Source organism: Galeopterus variegatus, unplaced genomic scaffold (genome assembly GCF_000696425.1).
Source record: "Galeopterus variegatus unplaced genomic scaffold, G_variegatus-3.0.2 Scaffold1936, whole genome shotgun sequence".
In the NCBI taxonomy this organism is placed as follows: Eukaryota; Metazoa; Chordata; class Mammalia; order Dermoptera; family Cynocephalidae; genus Galeopterus; species Galeopterus variegatus.
In genome coordinates, this window is record NW_007728047.1 from 15718 (window position 1) to 28265 (window position 12548).

At 35.8% G+C, this 12548-nt stretch overlaps 1 protein-coding gene across 1 annotated transcript in view; it reads left to right on the forward strand.

Annotated features, from left to right (window-relative positions):
• Positions 1-8604, forward strand: part of LOC103596112 (caspase activity and apoptosis inhibitor 1) — a 10213-nt gene extending 1609 nt beyond the window's left edge. Inside the window, exons 2-4 of the mRNA XM_008579680.1 lie at positions 4991-5191; positions 7432-7516; positions 8525-8604. Of these exons, the coding sequence (XP_008577902.1) occupies positions 4991-5191; positions 7432-7516; positions 8525-8604 (366 nt within the window). The remainder of the gene's footprint in view (positions 1-4990; positions 5192-7431; positions 7517-8524) is intronic.
• Positions 8605-12548: the final 3944 nt, after the last annotated feature.

Consider the following 12548-nt stretch of genomic DNA (forward strand, 5'->3'; position numbering starts at 1 on the left):
GGGGGGGCCGGCGGCCCTCGCGGCGCCGGATCTCGTGCCGACCGTCGTCAGCTGCGGCTGCGGGAGCGCCGGCGGCTGCGGGAGCGTCAGCTGCTGTGGGAATACCAGCTTCAGTGGAAGTGTCACGGGCGGCGGGAGCGGCGGGAGCTGCTGGGGCGGGAGCCTCGGGGAGCGCGGTGAGCGCGGGGAGCGCCGGAAGCGGAGAAGCACCGACTCATCCTCCAGCGTCTCGGGGTCTCTGCAGCAGGTGCGTGTGCGCCTCTGGCCGCTTCCCGCCTTCGGAAGGCGGGCTAAGAACGGAAGGTGGCGGCGGATGTGGCGCCTGCTGAGGCTCACTGTTAGTGCGGCCACCCCAAGAGTTCACCTGTGCTTGAGGCTCGTGCTCCCAAGTCCCGGCGAACGTCACATTCCATGTCTTGAACTTCGAGTTTCTGGACTTATTGATCAGCTCACCTTTTTTTTTTTGAACTTTTGACCTCTTCTGCTCCCCTGGTCTCCTCAGTCTCCCTGAAGAGTATGGGTCGGGAGCTAGACTTTAGTGCCCTTGCAAGCCAGACACTTTACTTCTCTCTTCATTTTCACCCGGGGCCTTGGTGTTATCAGCACCGCACTCTCCCGAGTGAGCCACGGGCCGGCCCATTTTCACTTTTTATTAGATTATGATTAACTCCATATAACTTGAGAAAGTTGAGTCCCACAGTGGTTAAGGAACTTTATCCATGGGCACAGAGTTTGGTAGCCTCTAGGTTTGAATTCAAATTTGACCATATAAAAGCCATGTTCTTTATGCGCCATCAACCTGCCAAGGTACCTCCGTTTTAAAAAAAAGTTTACAACTCGGGCTGGCCGCTTAGCTTAGTTGAATAGAGCACAGCCAGGTCACGGGTTCGGATCCCCGGACCCGCCAGCTGCCAAAAATAAATAAGAAGTTTATAAGTTGTTATAAAGCAGATTAATGAATACGTACTTAAATTTCATTCAACACAGAAATAAAGAGAAAAGCGTGGAAGTTCCTCTCCATGCCTGCCCATTAAGTTTATTTCATTACCCCTTGTCAGATATGTGTTTAAGTTCCTATACGTGAGCTGTATTGTGATATTTTCCCCTATCGAATCGGATAATATCCTTATATTGTTGGGATAGATTTCTATTTGTGGTGCCTTATTTTTTAGTGATTACCCGGTATTCCATTATAGCTTTATTGATGAATATTACGGTTTCCAGTTTTTTCGTTATTACGGAAAATACGAAAACGAACACCCTTGTACATATATCTTGTGCAGGATTTACGTTAGGTTAGTCTAAAAAGTGAAGTGGGTGGTTCAAACTTTATGCGTTTAAAAAAACATGATAAGTACCACCAAATATTTTGCAAGTAAGACTTTACTGATTTATAGTCCAAACAGTATGTGAGAATACCCATTTCTGCAAATCTTCAGTAACGTTTGATATACATTTTAAAAAGTTTGTCTAATGGGTCATATTGTGTTTGTTTTAATTTACATTTTCCTGATTAGTAGTGAGATTGAACTTTTATATATTTGTTTGCTGTTTGATTCCTTCTTATGTAATTGTCTGTACATATCCTCTGCCAATTTCTCTCTTTGATTGTTTTCAACTTTTCACTAAGTTCCAAATATCTTTACATAAAGTCTTGGATTCTAACCCTTTGTGTAGAGTATATCGCAAATGTTATAACTTTGTCCAGGGTGTACTGAAGCCTTTGATTTTTTTGTATTTTCCTCTGCCTTCTGGATTTTTATGTGTTATTTAGAAAGGTCTTTCCTAATCCAAGAATATAAGACTATTCTGTATTTTCTTCTAATACTTTTAAACATTACATCTTTAAATTGGGAATTGTGAAAGCATGGAAGTCTATTTTTAATTATCTTGTGCCTAGTCACACTATTATTAGTTTAAAATTGATTCTCAGAAAAACTTTTGGTAACAGCGAGTTTTGTGTCTTCTTTTCAGCATAAATATTTCTTATTTTTAGTTCTTTTTGCATTATCAAGGACTTCCAGTGTAGTGTTGAACAGTAGCTTTGGGAATAGGCGTTCTTTTCCCAGTCCTTCTTTAGTGGGAACATTTGTAATGTTCCACGAATAAGTATATTTGTCATGGGTTTTGAAAGATATCTTTGATCAGATTAGGGAAATTTTTCTTCAGTTTGTAGTACACTGCGGGTTGTAGAGTTTTATCGATGGTTTTCTGTCATTCTGTTGATGATCACAGTTTTTCACCTTCAGTCAGGTACTATTGATAAGTTAGTTGCTGTTGAACTGTCCTTGCAGTCTTGGGATAAGTCCTGTTTGGTTTGTGGGGTTGGTTTGTTGTACTCGGCTGGAATTCAGTATTTTTACTTTTGTGTAAATGTTCCTAAGTTAAATCAACCAATGATTTTTATTTTTGTTATGGATTAAGTTGGAAAACTTTGCATTTATTTTGGTGTCGTCAAGAATAGTTTACATCCTTTTCTCAAATATTTGTTAGGACTTGACCATTGGACAATACAGCTCTCTGGATCTGGTGGGGTTTTTTAGGTATAGTTTTTTGGGTTTTTTTTTAACTCTTTACAAAAATTATTTAATAGTTATAGATTTATTCAGTTTTTCTACCCCTTCTAGATTCAATTATGGATATCACTATTCTTATCTTAAATAGTTTCTATATGTCTAGTACTCCTTATGGTTGAGAGACCAATAATGTTAAGTATTGTAAACATTTGCATACAAAACTAAACTCAATTTCGAATGAGAAATAAGTGTATTTGTAAAGAAGAAAAAATCGTTGCATGTAGATACATTTTATCTGTTGTATATTGAATGCCCTATTTTGGGGGATGAGCTTTATTGAAATATAGTTGACACAGCATATAATTCTCTCATTTCAAGTGTACAGCTTAGTGCTTTTGAGTATATTCAGAGTTGTGCAGACATCACTACAGTCAATTTAAAAATATTCTCATCACTCCAAAAAGAAACTTTCTTTGTACTATATTGTACCCTAATACCCCCACCCTGACCATCCCTAGGTAACCACTAATTTACTTCCCTTCTCTATAGATTTAGAGATTTCTCTGTTCTTGACACTTCATGTGAAGAATGGAATCATATAATATGTGGGATTTTGTGCCTGGCTTTCACTTAGCATAATGCTTTCAATGTTCATTTGTGTTGTAGCACAGAGGTTCATTCCTTTGCAGCACAAAATTTCATTCCTTTTTTGTGGCTGAATAATATTTCGTTGTATGGCTATACCACATTTTTTTTTTCATTTATTACTTAATGGACATTTGTTTTTTTCTGTCTTTTGGCCATGATGAATAATGCTGCTAAGAACATTGGTGTACAAATTTTTGTGTGCACATATGGTTACATTTTTCTTGGATATGTGTCTAGGAATGGAAATTCTGGATAATGTAACTTTTTGAGGAACCACCAAGCTGTTTTCCTTCCAAAGCCAGTGCACCATTTTATATTCCTGTTAGCAGTGTAGGAGGGTTTCAGTTCCTCTACATTATTACATTGTGAGCCATTAGAACAATAGCTGACCTTCATTTTTTCTGTTTAATTATATAGTATTCTTTAAAATTTGCCCGATTTAAAACTGCTTTTTAAACAATTCCATTAGAAGATATAACCGAGAAACATACCTGACTTATGTGGTCAGGGAAGATTTTCCTGAGGAATGACTTTTGAATTGATATCTGAAGTATTGGATTTTGTTAATCTTGTGAGTATAGTATGGTGGTGAAAGCGGGGAGGAAAGAGTGTTGCAGTGAGAACAATATATACAAAAACTGCGGTATGAGGAAGGGAGGACAACAGGTTATATCTGAGTAATTCAGAGAAGGTTGTTCTGTTCAGAACACAAAGAATGAGCATGAAGGTTATAAGAACAATGGGAAATCATTGACAGGTTTTAAACAAGAAGCTTTGAGTACATGCACATTTTATATGCATTCAGGTAACAGTATACAAAACAGACCTCAGATTAGAATGCAGGGAGTCTACTTAAATGGCTATTAATGTAATTTAAGCAAAATATCACAGTAGTTTGGACCAGGCAGATTTGGAAAGACGATAGATTTGGGAGATAGTAGGTAAAATGAACAGAAATGCCTTAAATTACTGAAATTACTTGGTTACTTTGAATATGATTAAATTATGTAACAATTTTTAAAACGATTATAGCTTCCGGTAAGCATAGTACTTTACTGTATGATGTTTGTGGTTTGTAACATTTTTGCTGATATTCCATTTCTTTATATGAATTTATTTTTTTTTATTTATTATTTTTTTAATTTTTATTATTTATTTATTTTTTCATGCCAGACACCGTACATCTCTTTATTTTTTTTACAAACATTTTTGCTGATATTCCATTTCTTTATATGAATTTATTTTTTTTTATTTATTATTTTTTAAATTTTTATTATTTATTTATTTTTTCATGCCAGACACCGTACATCTCTTTATTTTTTTTACATTTTTTTAAAATTTTTATTTTGTCAATATACAATGTAGTTAGTTATTGTGTCCCATCACCAAAACCTCCCTCCCTCCTCCCACTCCCCCCTCCCACCCAGATGTGTCCCCTCCATTTTATATGAATTTAAATAGAATGTCAATGCATACATAAAACTTTTAGGTGAATGGCCACCTGGAGGAATATCTTAATTCTTCAGAAGTCTAAAATTGTAGGAAATTATTCAATATTGAGTATATTGTCATTTGTATGTCCTAAGATGTTATGTCGTCCCTCTGTATTAACTCCTTGAGTTAACTGCGGTATGGAGAGTAAAATCAAAGAATACTGAACAATTAAATATTCTTTCCTATGATTTTAGATAAATAATTGTGCAAATAAAGTATTTGGAAATGTTTAATGAAGTAGAATTTATTAAATGAAAATGTATGATGTCATATACATATTCCGTATATTTTAAGTAGTAGTATTTAATAGTTCTTTATTTTTTTAATTTTAGGAAACCAAGTATCTTTTGCCAACTTTGGAAAAAGAGTTATTCTTAGCAGAGCACAGTGATCTTGAGGAAGGTGGACTGGACCTGACCGTATCATTAAAACCAGTTAGTTTCTATATATCAGACAAAAAGGAAATGCTTCAGCAGTGCTTCTGTATTATAGGAGAGAAAAAGTTACAGAAGATGCTTCCTGATGTGTTAAAGGTACTTGATTACAAACATTATCAGACTTTTCAGATATATAGAAACAGAACCTTCTCTGTACCAATGATTTTACTTAATACAGTTTATAATTGGATGTTTTCATCTAAAACAAGCTACTTGAAAAGATATAAAAGGGGGGTTTTGGAAAACCATAAATGGCTGCATATATTTTAAAATTTGCCAGGAAAAAATGTTTAGGCAAGAAATTTATTGACTCTGTGAAAATAATTATATTAAATACAGGCATGGTAGTAACAAAATTGAAGGTATAAAGAATCTTCGGGCTGCTTTAAGAAATAATAATATACTGCTATGTAACAGTACGCAACAATGGTTGGCAATAGCTTATACAAAGAGACTTCAAAAAGTTCGTGGAAAATGGAATTAAAAGAGTAACAAAATTGAAGGTATAAAGAATCTTCGGGCTGCTTTAAGAAATAATAATATACTGCTGTGTAACAGTACGCAACAATGGTTGGCAATAGCTTATACAAAGAGACTTCAAAAAGTTCGTGGAAAATGGAATTAAAAGAAAAAAAATAAAAAATATAAACTTTATTTCTCAACATAAGCTCCATCAAGCTCAAGAAACTTTTGTAAGTGATGATACCAGCCATTTAGTACATCCCTAGAGAACAGCAGGTCCTGGGAATTTAACCATGTCCATGCAATCTTTTTTACATTATTAGCTGAAGGAAAATGGCTGCCCTTTAAAGATTTTTTAAGATTAGGAAACATGTCAGAATGATCCAAATCGGGACTGTAAGGTGGATGTCTAATGATTTCCTATCCAAACTCTCACAAAATTGCCCTTGCTTGATGAGAGGAATGAGCAGGAGCATTGTTGTGGAGAAGACTCTCTGGTCAAGCTTTTCTGGGCATTTTTCTGCTGAAGCTTTGGCTAACTTTCTTTTCTTTTCTTTTTTTTTTTGCAGCTGACTGTTAGGGTGATGTGATCCCTTACCTGGGTGTTACAACACCATACTCTAATCAACTGAGCTGACCGGCCAGCCCCCTCTGGCTAACTTTATCAAAACACTCACAAAATGAGCAGATGTTATTTTTCTTTGGCCCTCCAGAAAGTCAACAAGCAGAATTCCCTGAGCATGCCAAACTGTTGCCATGACCTTTGCTTTTGTCCGGTCTGCTTTTGCTTTGACTGGACCACTTCCACCTCTTGGTAGCCATTGCTTTGATTGTGCTTAGTCTTCAAGAGCATACTGGTAGAGCCATGTTTCATTTCCTGTTAAGTTCTTCAAAGAAATGTTTTAGGATCTCAATCCCACTTGTTTAAATTTCTGTTGAAAGCTCTGCTTTTGTCTGCAGCTGATCTGGGCGTAACAGTCTTGGTACCAATAGGGCATGAAGAAGATTAATTTTTTCCTCACAAATTGATGTGGATGGTCTACCCTTGCAGGCCTCATCTTCAGTATCATCTAGTCCCTTCTTAAAATGAGTTATACATCTGCAAATTGATGATTTTTGGGGGGCATGTTCCTCATAAACTTTTTGTAAACTGTCAGTGTTTTCAACATTCTTCCATTGATCTTCACCATCAATTTGATGTTCTTGTTTCCATTTTTGCAGAATTCATGTTGCTCTGATAAGGGCTCTTTCCAAACTGTCTTATCCTTAGTGCCTCAAACTAGATCCTGTGTAGACATGTTTATATAACAAGTTAGTATGAGTTTATTTTGGTGCAAAAAAGTTTTGCAACACATACATAATTTTTTAATAATACACATTTTCCATGAACTTTTTGAAGACCCCTCATATTTCATTAAATTTATGAGTGTTTTCATATATTTATTTCTGAAAATTATTTAGGGAAATATATGTTATTCTAATTTTATAGTTGCGGAAATAGGCCTTGGACAAGTTAAGCCCAAAATCATATATCTAAGATGTATAGAGCCAGGACTTGAATATTTAAACATTTAGGTATAAATAGGCTGCTATTAAGGGTATCTGAGAAACTGACTTACTCTTTAGTTTGTTCTTTCATAATAAACATGACATTATTATCAAATGACAATAATATCAAATCTCAAATTGTTCGCATATTAACTGGCAGTTTTTCAGATATCCTCCCATGAAAAGATTTATGTGAATCTACTTGAGGCTTTAATTTGTTTTATTGTAAGATTTTGCTAAACAGAGTTTTTTTTTTGTGATAGCAGTTTTCCAGTTTACGAGCTGTATTACATAAATGCATTTTTTTAAAATGTCATTTTCTTTAGAACTGTTCAGTAGAAGAAATTAAAAAACTATGCCAGGAACAGTTAGAGCTCCTGTCTGAAAAAAAAATCTTGAAGATTCTTGAGGGTAAGAATCCATATTTGTATGTTCTGGTAACTTATTAGTTAATACTATAATAATAGTCTAATCGGTGTAAATCTGAGGTGTTCTTTCTCCTACTTGGATGTTACTTTAATTTTATTATTGTGTAATCATTGAAGAGTATTTTTACTTCTGTTTGTACAGAGAAATATAGTTTATGTGTTAGAATAACATTTCAAGAATAGACCTGATGTATAGTTTTTCCAAATCAAATGTATTAGGTGACAACATAAGTTTATACACCATAATAAAATGAAATAAAAAATATTTACCAAAAATACTGAAAAAATTAATTATTCAAAAGGCAAAGATTTTTCTTAACATAATTTTTTTTATTTTCTGCTTTATATTCTTTCTAGCTTTTAGTTACCTGTTGCATACTGTTTCTGCTCTATTAAGACCCAGTTGCAAAGTTAGAAGGATTTTTGCAATTTGTCAACATTTATAAGTCCATCTGAGGTATACACTGCTCTTGTGATACTGATACCTTTAGAATTTTGGATTTGCAAAGCACTTTTTTTCTTTTGGAACTTTGCAAGGATTTTAGCATCACAGAAGAAGAAACAAACAATGGAAACTTTCAGTTTCCAGAAATAACTTTTCTTTTAAATGTAAAATGGTTTAATGTAATTTTGTAACTCTGGAAGTAGATGTATATGTATGTGTGTAGTCTGTAAGTATATACTTACATATTCTTGTTTTTCAATGCCTTATTAGTAGTAGATAAAGGAAAGGCAACGATAGATACTTAATAAGGCATTGAACAACTCATTATTTTAAATACAAGCAATTAAAGATTTAATAACAGTTTTAAAGTTCTTTGATTTTTTTTTTTTTTGTGCAGCTGAATGGTTCGGGGATCTGAACCCTTGATCTTGGTGTTTATAAAGTTCTATAATGTGCATTGCTTTTAAAGATGACACTTTTTATGTAATGATTGGATCATTTCAACATTTTATAAGGATGCTTTCAATAGTTTATTTCATTTATAAGGTGACAATGGTATGGACTCTGATATGGAAGAGGAGGCAGATGATGGCTCTAAGATGGGATCTGATTTAGTCAGTCAGTAAGTTAAAAATTTTTCATTTTCATTTAACAATTTCTTCCTTATTCCTTTTGTGATTTCTTTTGTCAAGGATGTGATTGTTTTTCTGTGTTTTATTTACATAAAATAATTCAACAGTGTAGAAGGATTTATTTATTTACTTATAATAATTGGTTTTTTTGGTACATGAGAGGATGGAGTTAATTGCTTTCAGGGTCAAGATGATTTTCTTAAACTACTACACCTAGATACAGAACAACAGCAATGCCAAACTGAAGCAGAATCACATCTCTTATTTGGATTTTGAATATACTCGTTGTGATATCCGCTGTTTATTAAGTACTTACTCTACCAGGTTTTATGTTAGTACCTTAGAATATTTTATCTCATTGAATTCTTCTACATATCTATTAATGTTAGATGATAATAGCCTCATTTCACAGATGAGATTGTAAAGTTTGTTTTATATAGGCATATATATTTTACATATAGGTATATATAATTTGATTATTGAGGTGATAAAAATGCCTGAAGTCTTGGGATGCTGACTAATCAAGAAGCAACATGCTAATAATTTTTTTCTAGATTATTCTGTGCTACCACTGCATGCCAAACTTTTCATCTAGTAATTTTAGCATCTGTTGATGATTTTTGCCTAAAAGAATTATATTTTTTGATAGTTGCCAAAGACCGACTTACATTTCTTTTTGCAAAGCTTGGCATTTTCCCCAAAGGATAAGGAAAGGTTTGTGCTACAGGCAGTAGAACGTATAAGAAGGGATTACTGGAAGCAGTAGCATAAATGAATAGTATATAAATAAATAGTACATTTGTTTTCATTTCCAGTAGAATGCTATTGGGTAAGTATCACTAAAAAAGGCTAATTTTATTTTATAACTATAGAGAACATCAAATTATCTACTTCTACTGAAGCATTGAAAAGCTAGCACCATATTGCTTGGCTGCCTCATTGTCATCAGACTTGGTTATCACATCTTGCTTAGGAGTGTCATATAGTGATTTATGCTTAACCTGAGTAGAAAATCTACACTTCCCTTTTTTTTTGGCTAGCTGGTATGGGGATCCAAACCCTTGACCTTGGTATTATAACACTGCTCTCAAACCAACTGAACTAACTGGCCAGCCTTGAAAATGTACACATTTTTAATAAGTTTTACTATTGGCTTTCCTTCAAAATACTTAGCTTTAAATTATTTATATAGAGTAGTAATCTAGTCCAGATAGTTGAAGCATTTACAAAGCAAAAAAAGGTGAATAGATTCAAAGTGATAGTTGTGAAGAACTGACTTTTACAATGTGGGTTCTAACTAACTCTTAAATGCATCAATGAGCAAGTTGAACAGTCACAAATATTACCAGAAATTATAACAGCTACTTGTGGAACTGGTAAGTGCCAGATCATTAGATTCTTTGAATTACTTGAGAATAAAAGCTTCTTTTTTTTTTTTTAAGTTAAATTTCTAAGCTACAAGATGCCAAATAAGCAATAATACTAATAGTTAACACTTACTGAGCATTTTTGTGCCAGACACTGTTCTGATCACTTTTATATACATTCATTGGGTTTATGTAATAATTTTATGAGGTAGGTATTAACATCATTATTTTATAAATGGAAAAATGAGGCCCAGGAAGATTTGTGTGCTTGAGGTCACACAAATGCTTATGAAAGTTGGAGGTAGTGATTGTTATGAAGAGATAATAGGCTCTCATGCAAATGGATCTGGCTTTCAAACCTTTAAAATACTTAATCTTCCCTAACATTATTTTATTCATTTGCAAAATGAAGATAATCCTTGCTTTATAGGATTATAGGGATTAAATGAGCTAACATGACTAGTTTGTTATTATTAATAATAATGTTAATTATGAATGGGGGAGATATACTGCAATGTGAAGTAGTGAAGATGGGAAAAGGGAGATAATGTGGGAATATATTGGCTTTACCCATGTTTCTGTCTTTTCTTCCCCCTGCTTTTTGGAGGAATAAAATAACCTCTTTGAGCAAACTGGTGGAGCCAAGATGGAGGATCTGGGGCAAAACTGAAAACTGCATTCCAGTAGAGAATGCAGGTAGGGAACTTCATTCTCTCAGGTTTTGAGCAAAATCTGAGTGATCTGCTTTTTCTCAAAGTCTTAGGAGGCTGCTTAAGATGACTTAGCTGGCAGAATCCTTTGAATCCTATTGGGATATGTGACATCTTTCTCCTTAATTTGTGCTTAGAGGGACAGTTCAGTTCTGATAATCTGTATAGAGGGGAACTGAACTAGTGGGTAGGTTCTTAGAAAGCTCCTTCCTATGATTTAGCAGAGGAGTAAGTTTGGTAAGATGTTTGGTGCTTGGTGCTGAAAATTCCCGTGTTTTTCATAATCTGCTGGTATTTCACTCTCTAGTATATGCCAATAGTCTTACCTATCTGGATGCTGAAGGAACAGTCTGTCATGAATATGCAAAGAAATTCAATAACTTGAGAGTCAAAAACTAAGCTGAGTAACTGGAACAGGCAGCTTCTGTTGAGCACAGAATTAATAGAATATAGGAAAGAAAGTTTAACAAAGTAATGAAAAATCTCAAGGAAATACAATTAGAGTACAAATATAATTTCAGTAACTGAAAAATTTTGAAATTTCTAAATTCAGAAGACAGACTGATTGAAAGAACGAAGGACCCGAGCTGACAGTTCACCGGAGAAGTTCCGCTTTATTCGGGGGAGAAGCATACATTTATATAGAGCCGGATTCCAGGAGAGGGTGGTTAGTACACGGGGCGGTAGTTGATTGGCCGGGGGTGGGTAATGATTTCTGATAGGCTGCACCTTGGCGCCGGCAAGATTGTTAGGACCCGGAAGAGAAAAGCGCCATGTTTTAGGGAGTGCCTCCTTTGGGGTCTTCTATGGGGCCTTACATTCCTCCCTTTTTCCTCTATTGGGGATAAGGTCGTTGAGGTCTCTGAACTACTTCCTGCTGGAGGGGGCGTCGTGGGAGGAGGAAACAGGGAGGAGAAAGAAACCCCCATTATACCCCAAAGGGGAGTGTTGAACAGGGTGATTTCAAGGGGAGAGAAATCCGTGAAAGTTCCTTGGAGCCATAGGTCAGCCATCTGCTGTGTCCAATGGGCGTAAGAGGTTGTGGGGAAGATCATCCATGCATCTGCAGCTAGAGTGGTCAGGAACAAGCGCCCCAGTGATTTAGATCCATTTCGGCAAGATGTCAGGCATTCTATTGAGGAGCAGGAAGGCTCTTCCGTGGCCAGCAGCTGGTAATTTCTAAGTAAAGGCTGGTTAAAAGCTTGGTTAGAAATTTTACTTATTTGAATAATGTAGGGTAGATAATAGTCCTATGACAGGCCATATCCAAGTTAGGAGAGGATTGGGGAAAAAGGAAAGGGGTTAGAGTTGGACGTGGCCTGGAGGCTAGAGGCCAGATCAGTGAGTTTGATGACGTTAGTTTCGACTAAGCCTGATTCATTGAATAACAACATTCTTCCCTGAGGAAGGTGCATGTGCCTCCCTTCTCTGTGGTAGAGTTACCTTGGCTAGGGAGGTGACCTGTTTTTGTAGGGATGAAAGGGACTCAGCGGTGGAGGTCAAGGCTTGTTCAAGTTTAGTATTGATATCTTTAACTGCCCATAAAGTATGCCCTAGGGCCCCTCCCGACAATCCAAATCCATGAGGTTTGTCAGTGGGCCTTGAGGGCAGGGCTTTAACCTGGAAATGTGGATCCATGGAGTTACTTGGTTGTCTGGTAGGGAAAGCTTGGCAGCTGTGGGAGTGCAAAGAATGACTGGGTAAGGGCCCTCCCATTTAGGAGTTAAAGGACTTTGTGGTTCTGGGGAAGTGTAGAATACTAAATCCCCAGGGTGTACTATGGGGTTGTTTTGGGAGGAAGTAGGATTAGGTCCAATCCTGATGTTTCCAGAGATCAGCCCGGAGGTGGGAGAGTAGTGGG